At 43.7% G+C, this 13926-nt stretch overlaps 1 protein-coding gene across 5 annotated transcripts in view; it reads right to left on the reverse strand.

The window, feature by feature from the left end:
* Nucleotides 1–5181: 5181 nt before the first annotated feature.
* The window catches only part of FAM107B (family with sequence similarity 107 member B), an 82993-nt gene continuing 74248 nt past the window's right edge, over nt 5182–13926 (reverse strand). For all 5 annotated transcript variants that reach the window (XM_034765249.1, XM_034765243.1, XM_034765234.1 and 2 more), the window contains 2 exons: nt 11359–11512; nt 5182–8351 (listed from right to left, as the gene is read on the reverse strand). In XM_034765249.1, the coding sequence (XP_034621140.1) occupies nt 8235–8351; nt 11359–11512 (271 nt within the window). In that variant the 3' untranslated portion in view covers nt 5182–8234. The remainder of the gene's footprint in view (nt 8352–11358; nt 11513–13926) is intronic.

Consider the following 13926-nt stretch of genomic DNA (forward strand, 5'->3'; position numbering starts at 1 on the left):
AGAGTCAAATGGGCGCTCCGGATCCCAGCCCCAGACATGCCGTTTCTACGAGGCACTGCATTCCATTCTAGGTGCGGCCGCCACCACTACCCCACCACTGTCCGTGGACTCTGACGATGGGGTATTGTCGACGGCCGCTTCCTCAGAGATGTTCACGGATGGGGAAGATGAGGAAGGAGATGAGGAGGACGAGGCAGTCGACAGCGCTTTCAACGCTGATGTCCCTGACAGCCAGGATCTCTTCATCACCCACACGGAGATCCCCTACCAACCCTCCCAAGGCAGTAACCCGGACCGTGAATCAGGGGAAACATCAGTAGGTAAATGTTTTAAACATTTATTTTGAACAGAATAGGAATATCACTCATCAGAGTGATATCACTCATGGTGACCTGCTTTGAATTAGGGGAATGTTAGTATTGGGACTGATTGCCCGTTCCTTTACATAACTGTACAGCCACGCGGTAGAGGCGTGACAGGGGCAGCATGCAGGGATCTTTCCCGGGGACAGCCACGAGGGGAGTGGAACAGGGGCAGAGTTCATGCTGGCCGGATTGCCGGCAGCAGGAACTGGCCAACGCTAGGAGCATTGCTTGGAACGTGAAAGGAGGGCACTGCTATAAATTAAGCTTTAAGCAGCCAAAAGTCTACGGCTTACCATGTCCGCCTGCTAGCCGAATTCCGTTGTCCGGCCCCGCTTATGTGATCTGTACAGCAAGACCCCAGGCACTCAATGGGAAGGCCGAAAATTCAACCTTGTACTGAGTGCGCATGTGATAGGTGCTGTGCATGGTCTTGTTCACAGAAAGACTATATTCATTGTTCGCAAAACTGTATCTTTCTGAGGAATTCACTCCCTTTTTCCCATCCCACAGCTGCGAGTGTCTCCCGAGCTACCCCGGCATCCCCCTCCCAGAGGCTGGGGCAGATCAGGCGACGAAAGAGAAGGACACGGGACAAGATGTTCTCAGAACTTATGGGCTGCTCCCGAGCCGAGGCGGCACAGCAGACCCAGTGGAGGGAGAACGTCGCAATATCAGCGATCACACAGCGAACGGGAGGACAGGTGGTGGCAGGAAGACCAGCAGGCGACTCAAACGCTGCTTGGACTAATGAGGGAGCAAACGGACATGCTCTGGCGCCTTGTAGATGATCTGCAGGACCGGAGGCAGGAGGACAGAGCCCCGCTGCATTCTATCTCTAACCGCCTTCCCCTGCCACAAAGTCCCATCCCCCCCTCACCCAAAGTCCCAAGAAGGAGGGGTGGCAGGGGCCGTGAAAACAGTCACTCCACCCCTGCAGATTGCTCAAGTAACAGAAGGCTCTCATTCCCAAAGATTTGATAAGTCCTTTCCTTCACTCCAAAAGCACCTCACCCAAGCCCCCGTCCCAGTTTCATCCCCTAACTGTGTAGTTGTTACTAAAAAATACGTTTCTGTTAATTACTGTTTCCGTCATGTTCTTTTAAAGGAGAGTGTGTTTAAAGGAAGAGAAGGGAGTTGTTAATTGGAGAGGACAGTCACCTTTACCAGGGTACAGACACGGGGGCAGGTTCAGCAGGTCACACACACATTGCAGTCACTAGGCACCCTGGTCAGTCTGGGAGGTGGTTTTCCTGTTCTTGGGGGGGGGGGGGGGCGCGATGTGAGTTTGTGGCAGGGGAGGACGGTTACAGATCTTATGCAGCTGTCCTTAGTCTGGATGACAGAGCCACGCAGCAGGGGATCTGTAACCGCCCTCCCCCGCCACAAAGGCACAAAGCCCCCCCACACACAGAGTCCCGAAAAGGAGGGGTGGCAGGCTCCATTGAAACAACCAGTCCACCACTGTGGACCTCTCTAGGAGCAGGAGCCTGTCATTCCTCGAGTTTAGAAGCGTTCTTTCCATCACTACACCCGCTCCCCACCACAGTCTGCGTCCCAGTTTCAACACTTTACCACGAAATCCTTAATAAAGAAAACGGTGTTAATGAACAAAGTTTCATTTATTTTATTGTTAAAGGTGTGTTGGAAGGAGGGGAAGAGGGTTGGTAACTGGAGAGGATAGTCAACATTAACTGGGTAAAGAAATGGGGGCAGGTTCAGCTTCTGTTTAAACAAACTTAATAGTCACAGGTTATCCTGCTCACTGAGGAATCTAGCTTTCAAAGCTTCCCGGATGCACAGCGCGTCCCGCTGGGCTCTTCTAATTGCCCGGCTGTCTGGCTGGGCGTAATCAGCAGCCAGGCGATTTGCCTCAACCTCCCACCCCGCCATAAACGTCTCCCCCTTGCTCTCTCAGAGATTGTGGAGCACACAGCAAGCTGCAATAACTATGGGGATATTGGTTTCGCTGAGATCAGAGCGAGTCAGTAAGCTTCTCCATCTCCCCTTGAGATGTCCAAAAGCACACTCCACCACCATTCTGCGCTTGCTCAGCCGGTAGTTGAAGAGTTCTTTTTCACTGTCCAGGGCGCCTGTATAGGGCTTCATGAGCCAGGGCATTAGCGGGTAGGCTGGGTCCCCAAGGATGACTATAGGCATCTCCACATCCCCAACAGTTATTTTGTGGTCCGGGAAGTAAACACCTTCCTGCAGCCGTCTAAACAGACCAGAGTTCCTGAAAACGCGAGCATCATGAACCTTGCCCGGCCATCCGACGTCGATGTTGGTAAAACGTCCCCTATGGTCCACCAGTACTTGCAGCACCATTGAAAAGTAGCCCTTTCGGTTAATGTACTGGCTGGCCTGGTGGGCCAGTCCCAGGATAGGGATGTGAGTTCCATCTATAGCCCCACCGCAGTTTGGGAACTCCATCGCAGCGAAGCCATCTATGATCACCTGCACGTTTCCCAGGGTCACTACCTTTGAGAGCAATAGCTCAACGATTGCGTTGGCTACTTGCATCACAGCAACCCCTGCGGTAGATTTGCCCACTCCAAAGTGATTTGCGACTGACCGGTAGCTGTCTGCTGTTGCAAGCTTCCAGAGGGCTATGGCCACTCGCTTCTGGACAGTCAGGGCTGCTCGCATCTGGGTGTCCTTGCACTTCAGGGCAGGGGACAGCAACTCACAAAGTTCCAGGAAAGTTCCCTTACGCATCCGAAAGTTTCGCAGCCACTGTGATTCATCCCAGACCTGCAGCACTATGCGGTCCCACCAGTCCGTGCTTGTTTCCTGGGCCCAGAATCGCCGTTCCACATCATCATGACCCATTGCCACCATGATGTCCACGGCGCGGGGTCCCATGCTTTGTGAGAGGTCTGTGCCCCACTCAGACTTAATGTCCTCACCACGCTGCCGTAGCCTCCTTGCCCGATTTCTCAGCATCTGCCTCTGAAAAATGTGGATGATAAGGTGTGAGGTGTTGACAACGGCCATAACTGCAGTGATGATCGCAGCGGGCTCCATGCTCGCAGTGCTGTGGCGTCCGCGCTGTCAATCACCAGAAAAGTGCGCGAACTGATTGCCCGCTGGCGCTTTCATGGAGGGAGGGCGGGAGTGAGAGTTGAATGACGACAGTTACCCAAAACCACCCTCGACACATTTTTGGCCCCAGCAGGCATTGGGGGCTCGACCCAGAATTCCAATAGGCAGCGGGGACTGCGGGATAGCTGCCCACAGTGCACCGCTTCCAATGTCGACGCTTGCCCCATTAGTGTGGGCTCACAAAGTCCAATTACTGTTCTTAGTATGGATATGCACGTTCGACTTTGTAATATCAGTTCCACAAATTTGCTTTAAGTAAAATCGAACTACTCTCGTAGTGTAGACATACCCTAAGTGTAAAACCATTTAACAGGACGCAACCTACATAAATACAAAGGAAGACTATTTTTTTTGTTTTGTTTTTGCTGGACTTGCTACATAAGCAGATCAAACATCCCACGTTCTTTGTTTTATTTCTTTCTGAAAATGGAATGAAATATCTAGAGGATAATTTGAAACACATTTCTATATGTTTGGGGTGGGGTGGGGGGGATGGGAAGCGGCAATGCTTCCAACAGGCCATAGAAACTTATCCCTTATTAAAACACTCCATTCCCTCCTACCTCCCCCACATCTGATGGCTCCTGGAGCAGCTCCAGTTTCTGCTTCAGCAGCATTGCCAGGATCCATTCCACATGCTGAGTATTTTCTGAAGAAAAAAAGCATTTCCTGACATCTGGTCTGAATTCACAGCTCTTCTCCTCCCCTAAACTCCACCCCATTATTGGCCTTTGAATCTCCTATCACCATCTGTACTACGCTAGCACCCAGGTTGACATTTTCATCCCAATTAAGGACTTAGGAGGGGAGGAGTGAATTGGACACCAACATTTTCCCCTGGCCCATCTTCTTCCCTCTGTATTTTTCCAGTCTGCCTTTAGAGATCATTATCTTGCTCTTAGAGGCCTCAATCCTTGAAGGTGCTGAGCACACTGATCCCAAGCCAGCAGATTATTTAAGCATGTGCTTTACTTTCAACACGAGTAGTCCCCGTGCGAATCAATATGCTTAAACGCTTTGCTGGACTGGGAGCACATTGCAGGATTGAGCCCAGGACCAGGCTCGATACTACTTTTTTTTTTTTTTTTTAAATGGGACAAATGTAGCCTGGTTGTCAATCAATTGATTTCTGCAATGAATTTTGCCCCATGTGCTTTAATAAGGTCAGCAAAGTATATACAATAGCTTCCAGGAATTATTTAATCCCATCAAAAACTTGCCTAATACTTTCCACTCCCTGGTTCACTTGTACTATCCGAACAGCTCAGCATTCCTTTTCTTTCTTAAATCACTTCTCCATGCTGCCTAGATTTTAAGTGTCTTTAAAAAATTCTCAGTGAAAATAAGATGCAAAAAGACAGCAAGATTTAGCTGCCTCTGCCAAACTAATCTGCCGACTACGTTACATGCATATAAATATGAAGGCAAGTTACAGGAATCAAGTCAGTGTGGCCTTGAAATTGTTCCTTGCAAAAATAAAGACAAAATATAATTTTAAAATGACCTGGATAACTTTCAGCGCAGCTCCAAAGCTCCATTTTCAGTAGGTCAAGACAGAGACAGTTGCATATTCCAAGCATGTAGTAGATTTTATTAAGCATAACTTTGGTTCTAAGTATTCCACCCTCATTTTTGTAATACCTTTAATTAAAAACAATTATACAAGAGCAAATACAAAAAATATTAAATTATGAAAACACACCTATTAAGGCTCCCTTTTTATATTTATATATATTTATATATGTACACTCAAACAAGAACAGATATTAACAGAAGGTTAAAGCCAGCTTTCAGAACTAGAAAGAAATCCTACATTTACTAACAAAAAGCAAGGGTTTTTAAAAAAATCACCAAACTGTCCAGCCCTATTACAGACAGAAATTGGTAAAAGTGAGACACCTTTAATTCAAGAAGATAGCTCAATGAAAACACAGAGGATTGCTTAAAATTTCATGTAACTAAGGACCAGATCACAAATCCCTTTCCTCACACTGGTGAGCAGATATTCACATAAGTAGCCTCTGGACTGAATGGGATTTCTGGTGTGACAAACTGGTCACCTATCTAAGGGCTGCATCATCTAAACCAACGTTGAACCTGATTTAAAAAAACCCAGAGTTTTGCCTGCCAGAGCCACATGAAATTGACTTTTGGGTTCCTAGACAAAGTGCAGCAGAATTCTAAGATATTTAAAACAAAACATTGTCATTCTACTGATATTTAGTCTAGTAATGCAGAATTTGATTTTTTTTTAAAATTACTTCACGCTGTACGTGCAAGACGTATTCAGACCTTCCGTCTTTTAGAAAGAGACGCTCTACCTTTAACCGCAAGTCAACTGGTTACACCAACACGAATGGGAAGTGGAAAATGTCCATCCTATATTCCCAATAAGGTCTGAGCCAAAGTCCACTGAAGTCAATGGGAAGCCTTCTCCACAGACTTCAGCACGCTTTGGATTAGGCCCTATTTGGTTTAGATCTGAGTTTGGGTTGCCACATACGTTGAGGTGAAATGGCAGAGGTTGAGCTTCGTCTGAAGCAATGTGCTGGTCAAGCAAAATGAGGTTGTCGCCTCAATTTCTGAAGACTTCAGGCTGGCTGTGGAAGTGGAATCCAGCAGACCTGAAGGAGGTCACAAGGCAGGGAGTGGGTGAGAAAGATAAACAGCAGTGGCTCAGCATCAAGGTACCATTTCTAAAGGAGTATTTTCCACTGCCCTTGTACGGGGGGGACACGCAGAACAGAAAACTGGAGCCTAGGGCTGTCTGGACAAAAGACAAGAGGCAAATCCAGTCAGAGTGTGTGTTTGAATGACTGGCTGCTAGAAAGGAAGACCTTCTTCCAAAGCAAGAAAGGCACAGGGGAAAAAAACCTGCAGCAGTTACGGTCCTGTTTCCCAAAAATACAATATGGTAGAGTTTACAAAACGACTTACATTTCGCCTTTGACTTTTGTATGACCACAGCCTGAACAGCTCTGTAAACCACTTGTAACATTTAATCTTCTAAATGTGAACTGCAATGTCAAGCTAAGTCAATGGTAACAAGTTTCCCAAAATTTAATTTACTTCTAATCTAATTGTGTCATCATAAAAAAAAAAAACTTGATCTTGACAACTTGAAGGATATGCCTAAGAAACCCTGTTAATTGTGAATGCTATGTCCCAAGTCCAATACTGAAATTGTATTTAAATTTCCAGTACCCTGGGAAAAACAAGAGAGAAAAACAGCATCTTGCGCACACACTGCTGAGGTTAAGAGAAAATATTCTCAAGCAGTTAGCTCAGATGTAATTACAAAGGAGCATTTATTTCTGTTTAGCGCTCTAGGGCAAAGACGATGAGCGAGTTGGATAGGCATCCCTCCCATGAAGGCATTGGTAGTGTGCACACGTAACTGAGCGGGGGCTCTGGTCCTTCATAAGCAGTCTCCTCCCCAACTCCAGGCTTTCCTGAGAGGGGATGAGTAGTTGTCATGAGCACTAAGGGTCAGATTCTGTCACCCTTACTCAGACCGAGTTCCATCTTACTCGGTGGCAAGTCAATAGGGCTACGTGTAGGGGACAGAATATGGTCCTAAGACTCCGTGATAACTTGATTCCCTTATTTCATGAGACAAGAGAAAAGATGGGAGAGAAGTCAGAGCTTATCTAACATTAGGGAAAGTTTCTCATTTCAGTGGCCTTGGAGGGCTAGTTTGGTCTCATTTAAATCTGATTCTGTAGCTGATCCGTGCACAGCATTCCCATTGTCTTCAAGGTGCTCTGAGCAAGCCCCTTAGTTCAAATGATCGTAGTCAGTCCTGTGAGTTTAATGCTACTGATCTGTTAACACTGAGTTTAGATCTGTAGGTCCCAGAGGAGAAAGACCACGCCAGCAAACCAAGCAGTCTTTAAGAACATAAAAACTAGAGGATGCATCATTTTCCACTAAGAGTTGAAGGAAAAAGGTACGCTTGTACATGGGCCTGTACAGTGTAATTGCTCTACTGGGGTGGGAGCAAGGGAAGCGTTTGAGATGAGAGGGGAAAATCAGCCTTTGATTTTTGCCCAGGTGAGGAAATATTCCAATTTTTGCACTCTCAAGAGCCAAATTCTACATGCACCTCCAAAGACAGAATTTGGTCCTAAAAACTTTTTTTAGCTTTTTCAGTGCCCTGGAATTTTCAACATTCCTATATCTTTGCACCAATTTTCCCAGTGGTAACAGCCAGTGCAGATGCCCAGCAATGACCAGGACACACCACTCCACTCTACATTTAACCCCCATTAAAATTAAATGCAGGAACCCACATTTTCAAAATGGAGTTTACACAGACTGAAGGGACAGAAAGAGAGAACTTCCCTGCACAGCAAAGTTCCATAAAATATGACCAGAGAATTAAAAAAAAAAAAAAAAAAGGGCAGAATATAAGCTTGATGTCTCCACTAAACTGGGATCAGAAGAAACCAAGCAGTGCAACACTCAAAGGGTTTCTCTAGTGTCCCTGGTTTAAGTCTCTCATTAAGCACTTCAGACATGTCCATAATCCTGACATGAAAACGGGCTGCTGATCCCCTGGTCTCAGTACTGTGTTTGGCGAGTTTAATCTGTTTATGTTGCAGACTTTTAATCCACACAGGTTCCAGGAATTCAAAACCCATCTTCGGTAAACGTCACCGGAATGCCGTATATCTTCCCTGTCCAGGGCAAAGGAGTCAGACAACTTGCAGAAGCCTCTCTCTGCAGCCACTGCTGGAACGTTGAAAGTCTTAGCAGGTATTTCCTCTAGGAGTCTGGAGCGTCTGCCAATTCCTGGGCTGTCCTCCTCAAGTTGCCTTTGACTTTAACAAATTCAGGTGCATTTTCCTGCTCCTCCTGGAGCTTCTGTTTCTCAAGTTCCAGCTGAAATGAGAGTCATGTTTATAAAAAGATAAAATACCTGTATTAACAAATGAAAAGTCCCAGACCAAAATTAAAGCTATGATTTCATACAGAAGGAAATGTAGCCTCAAACACTTAGAAGTACCAGAACGTACTTTAACAAAAAGAGGTGAAGTGGCATTTAGACAATAGTATCACAATCTCCTCTAACCAGTCTCTCCTGGAAGATCCACCCAGCTTGGAAATAGCTTTGCCACGTGGGGCAAACCGTACTCACATGACGGGACAATGAGATTAAGTCTTTAGAGAGATCCATGAGAATTTCCTTGCAATTTAAAAATAAATAAAATCCTCTCCTCTGGCTTTCAGTGCAGGAGGGGAACAATCGTGTCCAAAGAAAGAATACAGAGGATAAAAGTTATTAACCATGCATGGTTGTAGGATCTCAACATGGATTTAGGTGTCTAATGGAGACATCTCCAATTGCTTTGCCTATCTTGAGCAGAAGAAGAGTAAAACAACAGTTCTCCCAATCCCATCTGTTGCAGACATTTTGAGTGTCCAATTACTAACATTTTTAAAGCATGTGGCGTTCCTGCCCATACATGGCAGCCATCAAAAAACATTAGGGCATGTAGTTGTTTACTATGCACCATGAGGCGTGGTCATATATTGCTAGTAAAGAATGCTATTTATGAATTGGTTTGAATAACAATTAACCTGGAAGTCCTGAGTGCAAACCTATGAGCCAATAGGCAGGAAGAAGCAACTCTCTGGACAGCAAACAGTAAATACTATCCTGAAAGCAACTATTCATTTGAATATAGCAGGGTCTTCCTGATGATTAATGGGGACCACATACCACTCAAACAAGCTCACAAGCTCTCCTTGTTCTGGCTCTGTGACAAGGGACACATCTGATTATAATAAAGAATGGCTCTATTCCACAATGAATCATTTTGTCAATTGATGTCAGTCCTGCCACACATGCAGAGTTGCAACACTATTTGCTATGGGCAGGTTTTCCCTGTTGCAACAAGGTTTATTTTTCCAGATTTGAACTTGAGCCAATCAAGGACATTTCAGGGAGCTTCCAAGTGGCGACATGTTTTGAGACTGGGCTCTTTGTTGGGGTGAGGATTTTAAAAAAACATCTCTCACCCTCCAAAATTTCTTAATTTCTAAACTTTTTTTGTGTGGCTTGGAATGTAATTAATTAATATTTAGTTAGAAAACTAGCTGGGTTAACTGTATTTTAATTATGATTATTTTTTAAATTGATTTTTTAAATTAAAAAAATAATGCTTTCGAGTAAGTTGTTTTGTTGTTTGAAGGCACTTTGGTGTGTGTTGGATTATCTTAATGCAAACAAACAAAAAAGCTTGTTAAGGAACACACAGACCTTTGGCTGGCCCTCTGCATTAGAGTAAAATTTCACCCCAATAGATTGCAAGTCACATAATCTCTGTATTTAGGGTTGTTTGTTTGTTTATTAAAGGCCTGGCAATAGAGTCATAGATTTTTAAATTCTGCATCAAGGCCATAACTTTGGTTTGAGCTACAGCATTTCTTTTAGCAAGAGAACCAAACCTGATTTAAAAACTGCAATGGATGAAGAATCCACTACATCCCTAGGTATGTTGTTCCAATGGTTAATTACCCTCACTGTTAAAAACTGGCACCTTATTGCTAGTCTGAATTTGTCTAGCTTCGGCATCCAACTATTGGATCTCATTATGACTTTTTTGCTAGGTTAAAAGAGCTGTCTACAATCGGAAATCTCTTCCCCATGTAGGTATATGTAAACCATGATTAAATCACCTCTTAACCTTTTCTTGGATAAACTAAATAGATTGAAAGCAGCTCACTTTAAGGCATATTTTCCAGACTTCAAATCACTCTTGTAGCTGTTTTCTGAACCTTTCCAATTTTTCAACATTCCATTTTGAAGCGTGAGCACCAGAACTGGACACAGGATTCCAGTAATGGTCAGATTACAATGTATACACAGGCAATACCACTCTCCTACTCGAGCTACTCTTGTTAATACATCCAAGAATCCCTTTAGTTACATCACTGCATTGGGAGCTCATGTTCAACTGGTTTTCTACCATGTTCCCTAAGTCCTTTTCGGAGTCACTGCTGTCCAGGAGACATTCCTCCATCTTAGAAATGTGACCTACATTCTTTGTTCCTAAATGTGTGACCTTGTATTTGGCTGTGTTAAAAGAGAATACACAACAACACTGCATGCCTTTAAAACAAAAGTTCTTTAAGGGAGGGGTAGGAAGAATGGTCTAGTGGATAGAGCACAGGATTGAGAATCAGGACTCTGGGTTCAGTTCCAGGCTTGGTCATGCACTTCCCTAAGCAAGATACTTAGGCTTTGTGTACACTCAAAAGTTTTGCTGGCACAGCTATATTGGTTAGGGGTGTGATTTTTTGCAGCATAGCTATGCCAGCAAAACCCCTAGCGTAAATGAAGTTAAACTGGTATAAAAGTGCATATGCTGGTATAGCCTACAGACGCACCCCAAGTTACGTAAACCCGGCATATGCAAATCTGAGTTTACGGAAAAAGTTCTGTAAGATAGAAATAGGAAGGTTTTTTTTCGCGCGGGGGGGGAGAGAATGGTTGGAGATACGTTTCCGACTTACGCAAAATTCGAGTTACGCTTGCATAAGTCAGGAAGTGTCTGTACTTGTTTAACTGGTATAGATTATACCAGCAAAATCACTTCTGTGCTGCGTCTATATACCATACTACAGTTATGAATCCTCCTGGGGTAGGCAGGCCTCAACCTATCCTGAGTCTCAGTTCTCTATCTATACAATGGGGATAATACTTCCTTACCTCACAGGAATGCTGCAAGGATAAAATCCATTAAGGACTGTTTAGGTGCACACAGAGAACACAAATACTTACATAGACAGAAGGCTCCTGTAATTCCCCCATCAATCCCAGTCCATTCTAATGTCTAGCCCAGTGATCTTCTCTACCTATTCTTAATGCCATTTCCCTTCTCACCTGCTCCAGCTTCTGCTGTCGTTTCATTAACTCTATTTCCAGATCTGATTTCTTCTTTTGTGCTTCCTCTTCCTTTTGTTGTTTAATAACTTGATCTCTTTTCCTTTTCTCCATCACCTTTTGCAACTCTGGTTTATTCTGAGGTGCAAGACCCCTTTGGAAAAAAAAATAGAGATAGAGCTTTTAATCAATTGTATATTCACACAGAAATGTATGCACGTCTCCCTCAAGTTAACCGATAACTACCATTTTTAAAGATAAATATCTCTGTTTTGGTGCTAGAAGTTAGTCTTTGATGTTTAATCCCATTAACACAAAATAAGACGCACACACACCTAACTGCCAACTTTCTCTGATCCGCTTGGACTGTGTAATGTGTCCATTTCATTGTCATTGGAGAGCTATTATACTGTGTAGAGGATTCATTTAGATTTAGTTAGCTGACCCCGGGCATTTGGGAGAATTTCAGCATTAGATATGCAAAAGGACCCTTCCCTCATCATATCCCCCCTCAATTTCTTATAACACTAAAGACAAAAGTTAAATGTTTCTGAGCAATGGTTGCGGGGTGAAGAGCCTCCCCTCTATCAATGTGACCTTGCTGTGGAAGGAGCAGGATTTCAAATATCACACTCATTAAACCTCAGGACACTGACGTTTTAGCACTATACAAAGCTTATATAGTAGTGTTTGCTGAACTATGCTTTTCATGAAAAGGCCAGCCTGTAAAATATGCATGTATGTTAGAAGGGCAGCCAAATATAACCTCTTTTAAAAGCTTGTCTACTTTAGACAAGCTCACAGGAGCACTGTGAAGCTAAAACAGTGTTTATAAAATGCACTGTGATCAGATGGAATGTACTGGACAAATGCAAAATATTAAGATAATATTTAAATGAATAGGGCCGATCCACTGAAAACCCCTTATATACTGTGTTCTAAAATGACTGAGGATACCCATTCATGTTCAGGTTTTTTCCACTACTTCTAAAAACCGATCATTTCAAAAATAAAAATAAAAAAATTGTCATTTCATCATGTTAATTTTATATTGATATAGTGGGTATATATGTAACATTTGTAATTAACATTAAAATTATTTAAAGTGTGTGCGCACACACACACTAAAAACCATACTCCAAAGCATGTAGTCTTCTGCAATTGTGAGAATACATTTCTGATTTTATTTAAAAATCCATTCTCCCAGGCAAAGCCAACTGAGATATTTACTCATTACAAACGAAAAGGAAAATATATAGGGATTTGAATGTTTAAAACCTGCCAAAGGATTTTGGTGTTTACCCCCTTCCTCCCAGTCCCAGAAAAGAATTAAAAAACTCTCAAACTAAGGATTTTAATCCAAAACTTGTCTGGGAGTTGGACAATACTCTAAAGTGGAAGATGTTCATAATCAGAGAGTCACACCAACACTGGCCATAGACCCCAAGCAATAGTACCACAGCAGTCCTATAATCTAAAATAATCTACTTGAACCCATTCCAGATCCTCTGGAGTTGACATATCCATGAATGTCATTGACAAACACAAGAATGAAGAACAAATTATCAGAGAAAAATCCTAGCTATCTGTAACCTTGTCAATTTACCTGACCCTGGATTATATACAACTGTGACATCCTGGGGCACAATCCAGACTAATGAGTAGCTGTGTCAGCCCTGCCCTGTAACCGGGGTTCCCTGTAGCCTCCAACCTGGACTGCTTACAAAAAGCCTCCTGCATGCAAGTCACTCCCAGCTCGGTCTGTGTGTGCTGCAGCCAACCAGCCACATTGTGGCTCTTACCGGACTTGGTTATGCTGCAGGGTGACCCTCCCCCATCCCCATCCCAGATCTTCTCCCCATAATTTAGGTCCTGTACTCCCCAGCCCTTTCCTGGACAGTACAAATATAATAAGTCTGTTATTCCTTTAAGGGAAGAATGTGCCTGTTTATTATTTTAAATAGAGTACCCAGACACTCCAACTTAAACACATTGGATTAGATAAAACAGTAAAACAAGTTTATTAACTACAAAGAGAGAGATTTTGAGTACAAGTAATGAGGCATAAAAGTCAGAAATGGTTGCAAGAAAAATAAAGATAAAACGCTTACTGGTGCCTAATTTAACTAACTATATTTGGTTCAAAGCAAAGTTTTCTCACCACATGCTTTAAGCAGTCAGGATCCCTCCCCCTAGAATCCAACAGCTGCTTCCTTTGTCTTTTCAGGTGCAGAGAATGAGGGAGAATGGGCAGGGAGAGAGAGGGGAGTCTTGGTGCATTTGCCCCTGTTTTTATAGTTTCAGTTCCCCTCTTGAAAAAACATTTCCAGCTGGGAGCAAGATGTGGAGAAAAAACTCCATGCTGTTTCTTGCTAAGATGTAGATTTTTTTTTTTGCCCCGTCCCCTTTCCTGCCAGTGAACAGCCACTTAGCAGGTAATGGTCCACTGGCCTTGTTGACACCTGGCTGAGGCATCAGCTTGCCCTCGGTCTCCGAGGAACTGGTTTGGCCACTCCCCAGACTGATTTGGAAAACATTCTTTTAGTCATGATTTCAGCTTATGTTTAT

The sequence above is a fragment of the Trachemys scripta genome, chromosome 1 (genome assembly GCF_013100865.1).
Source record: "Trachemys scripta elegans isolate TJP31775 chromosome 1, CAS_Tse_1.0, whole genome shotgun sequence".
Lineage (NCBI taxonomy): Eukaryota > Metazoa > Chordata > Testudines > Emydidae > Trachemys > Trachemys scripta.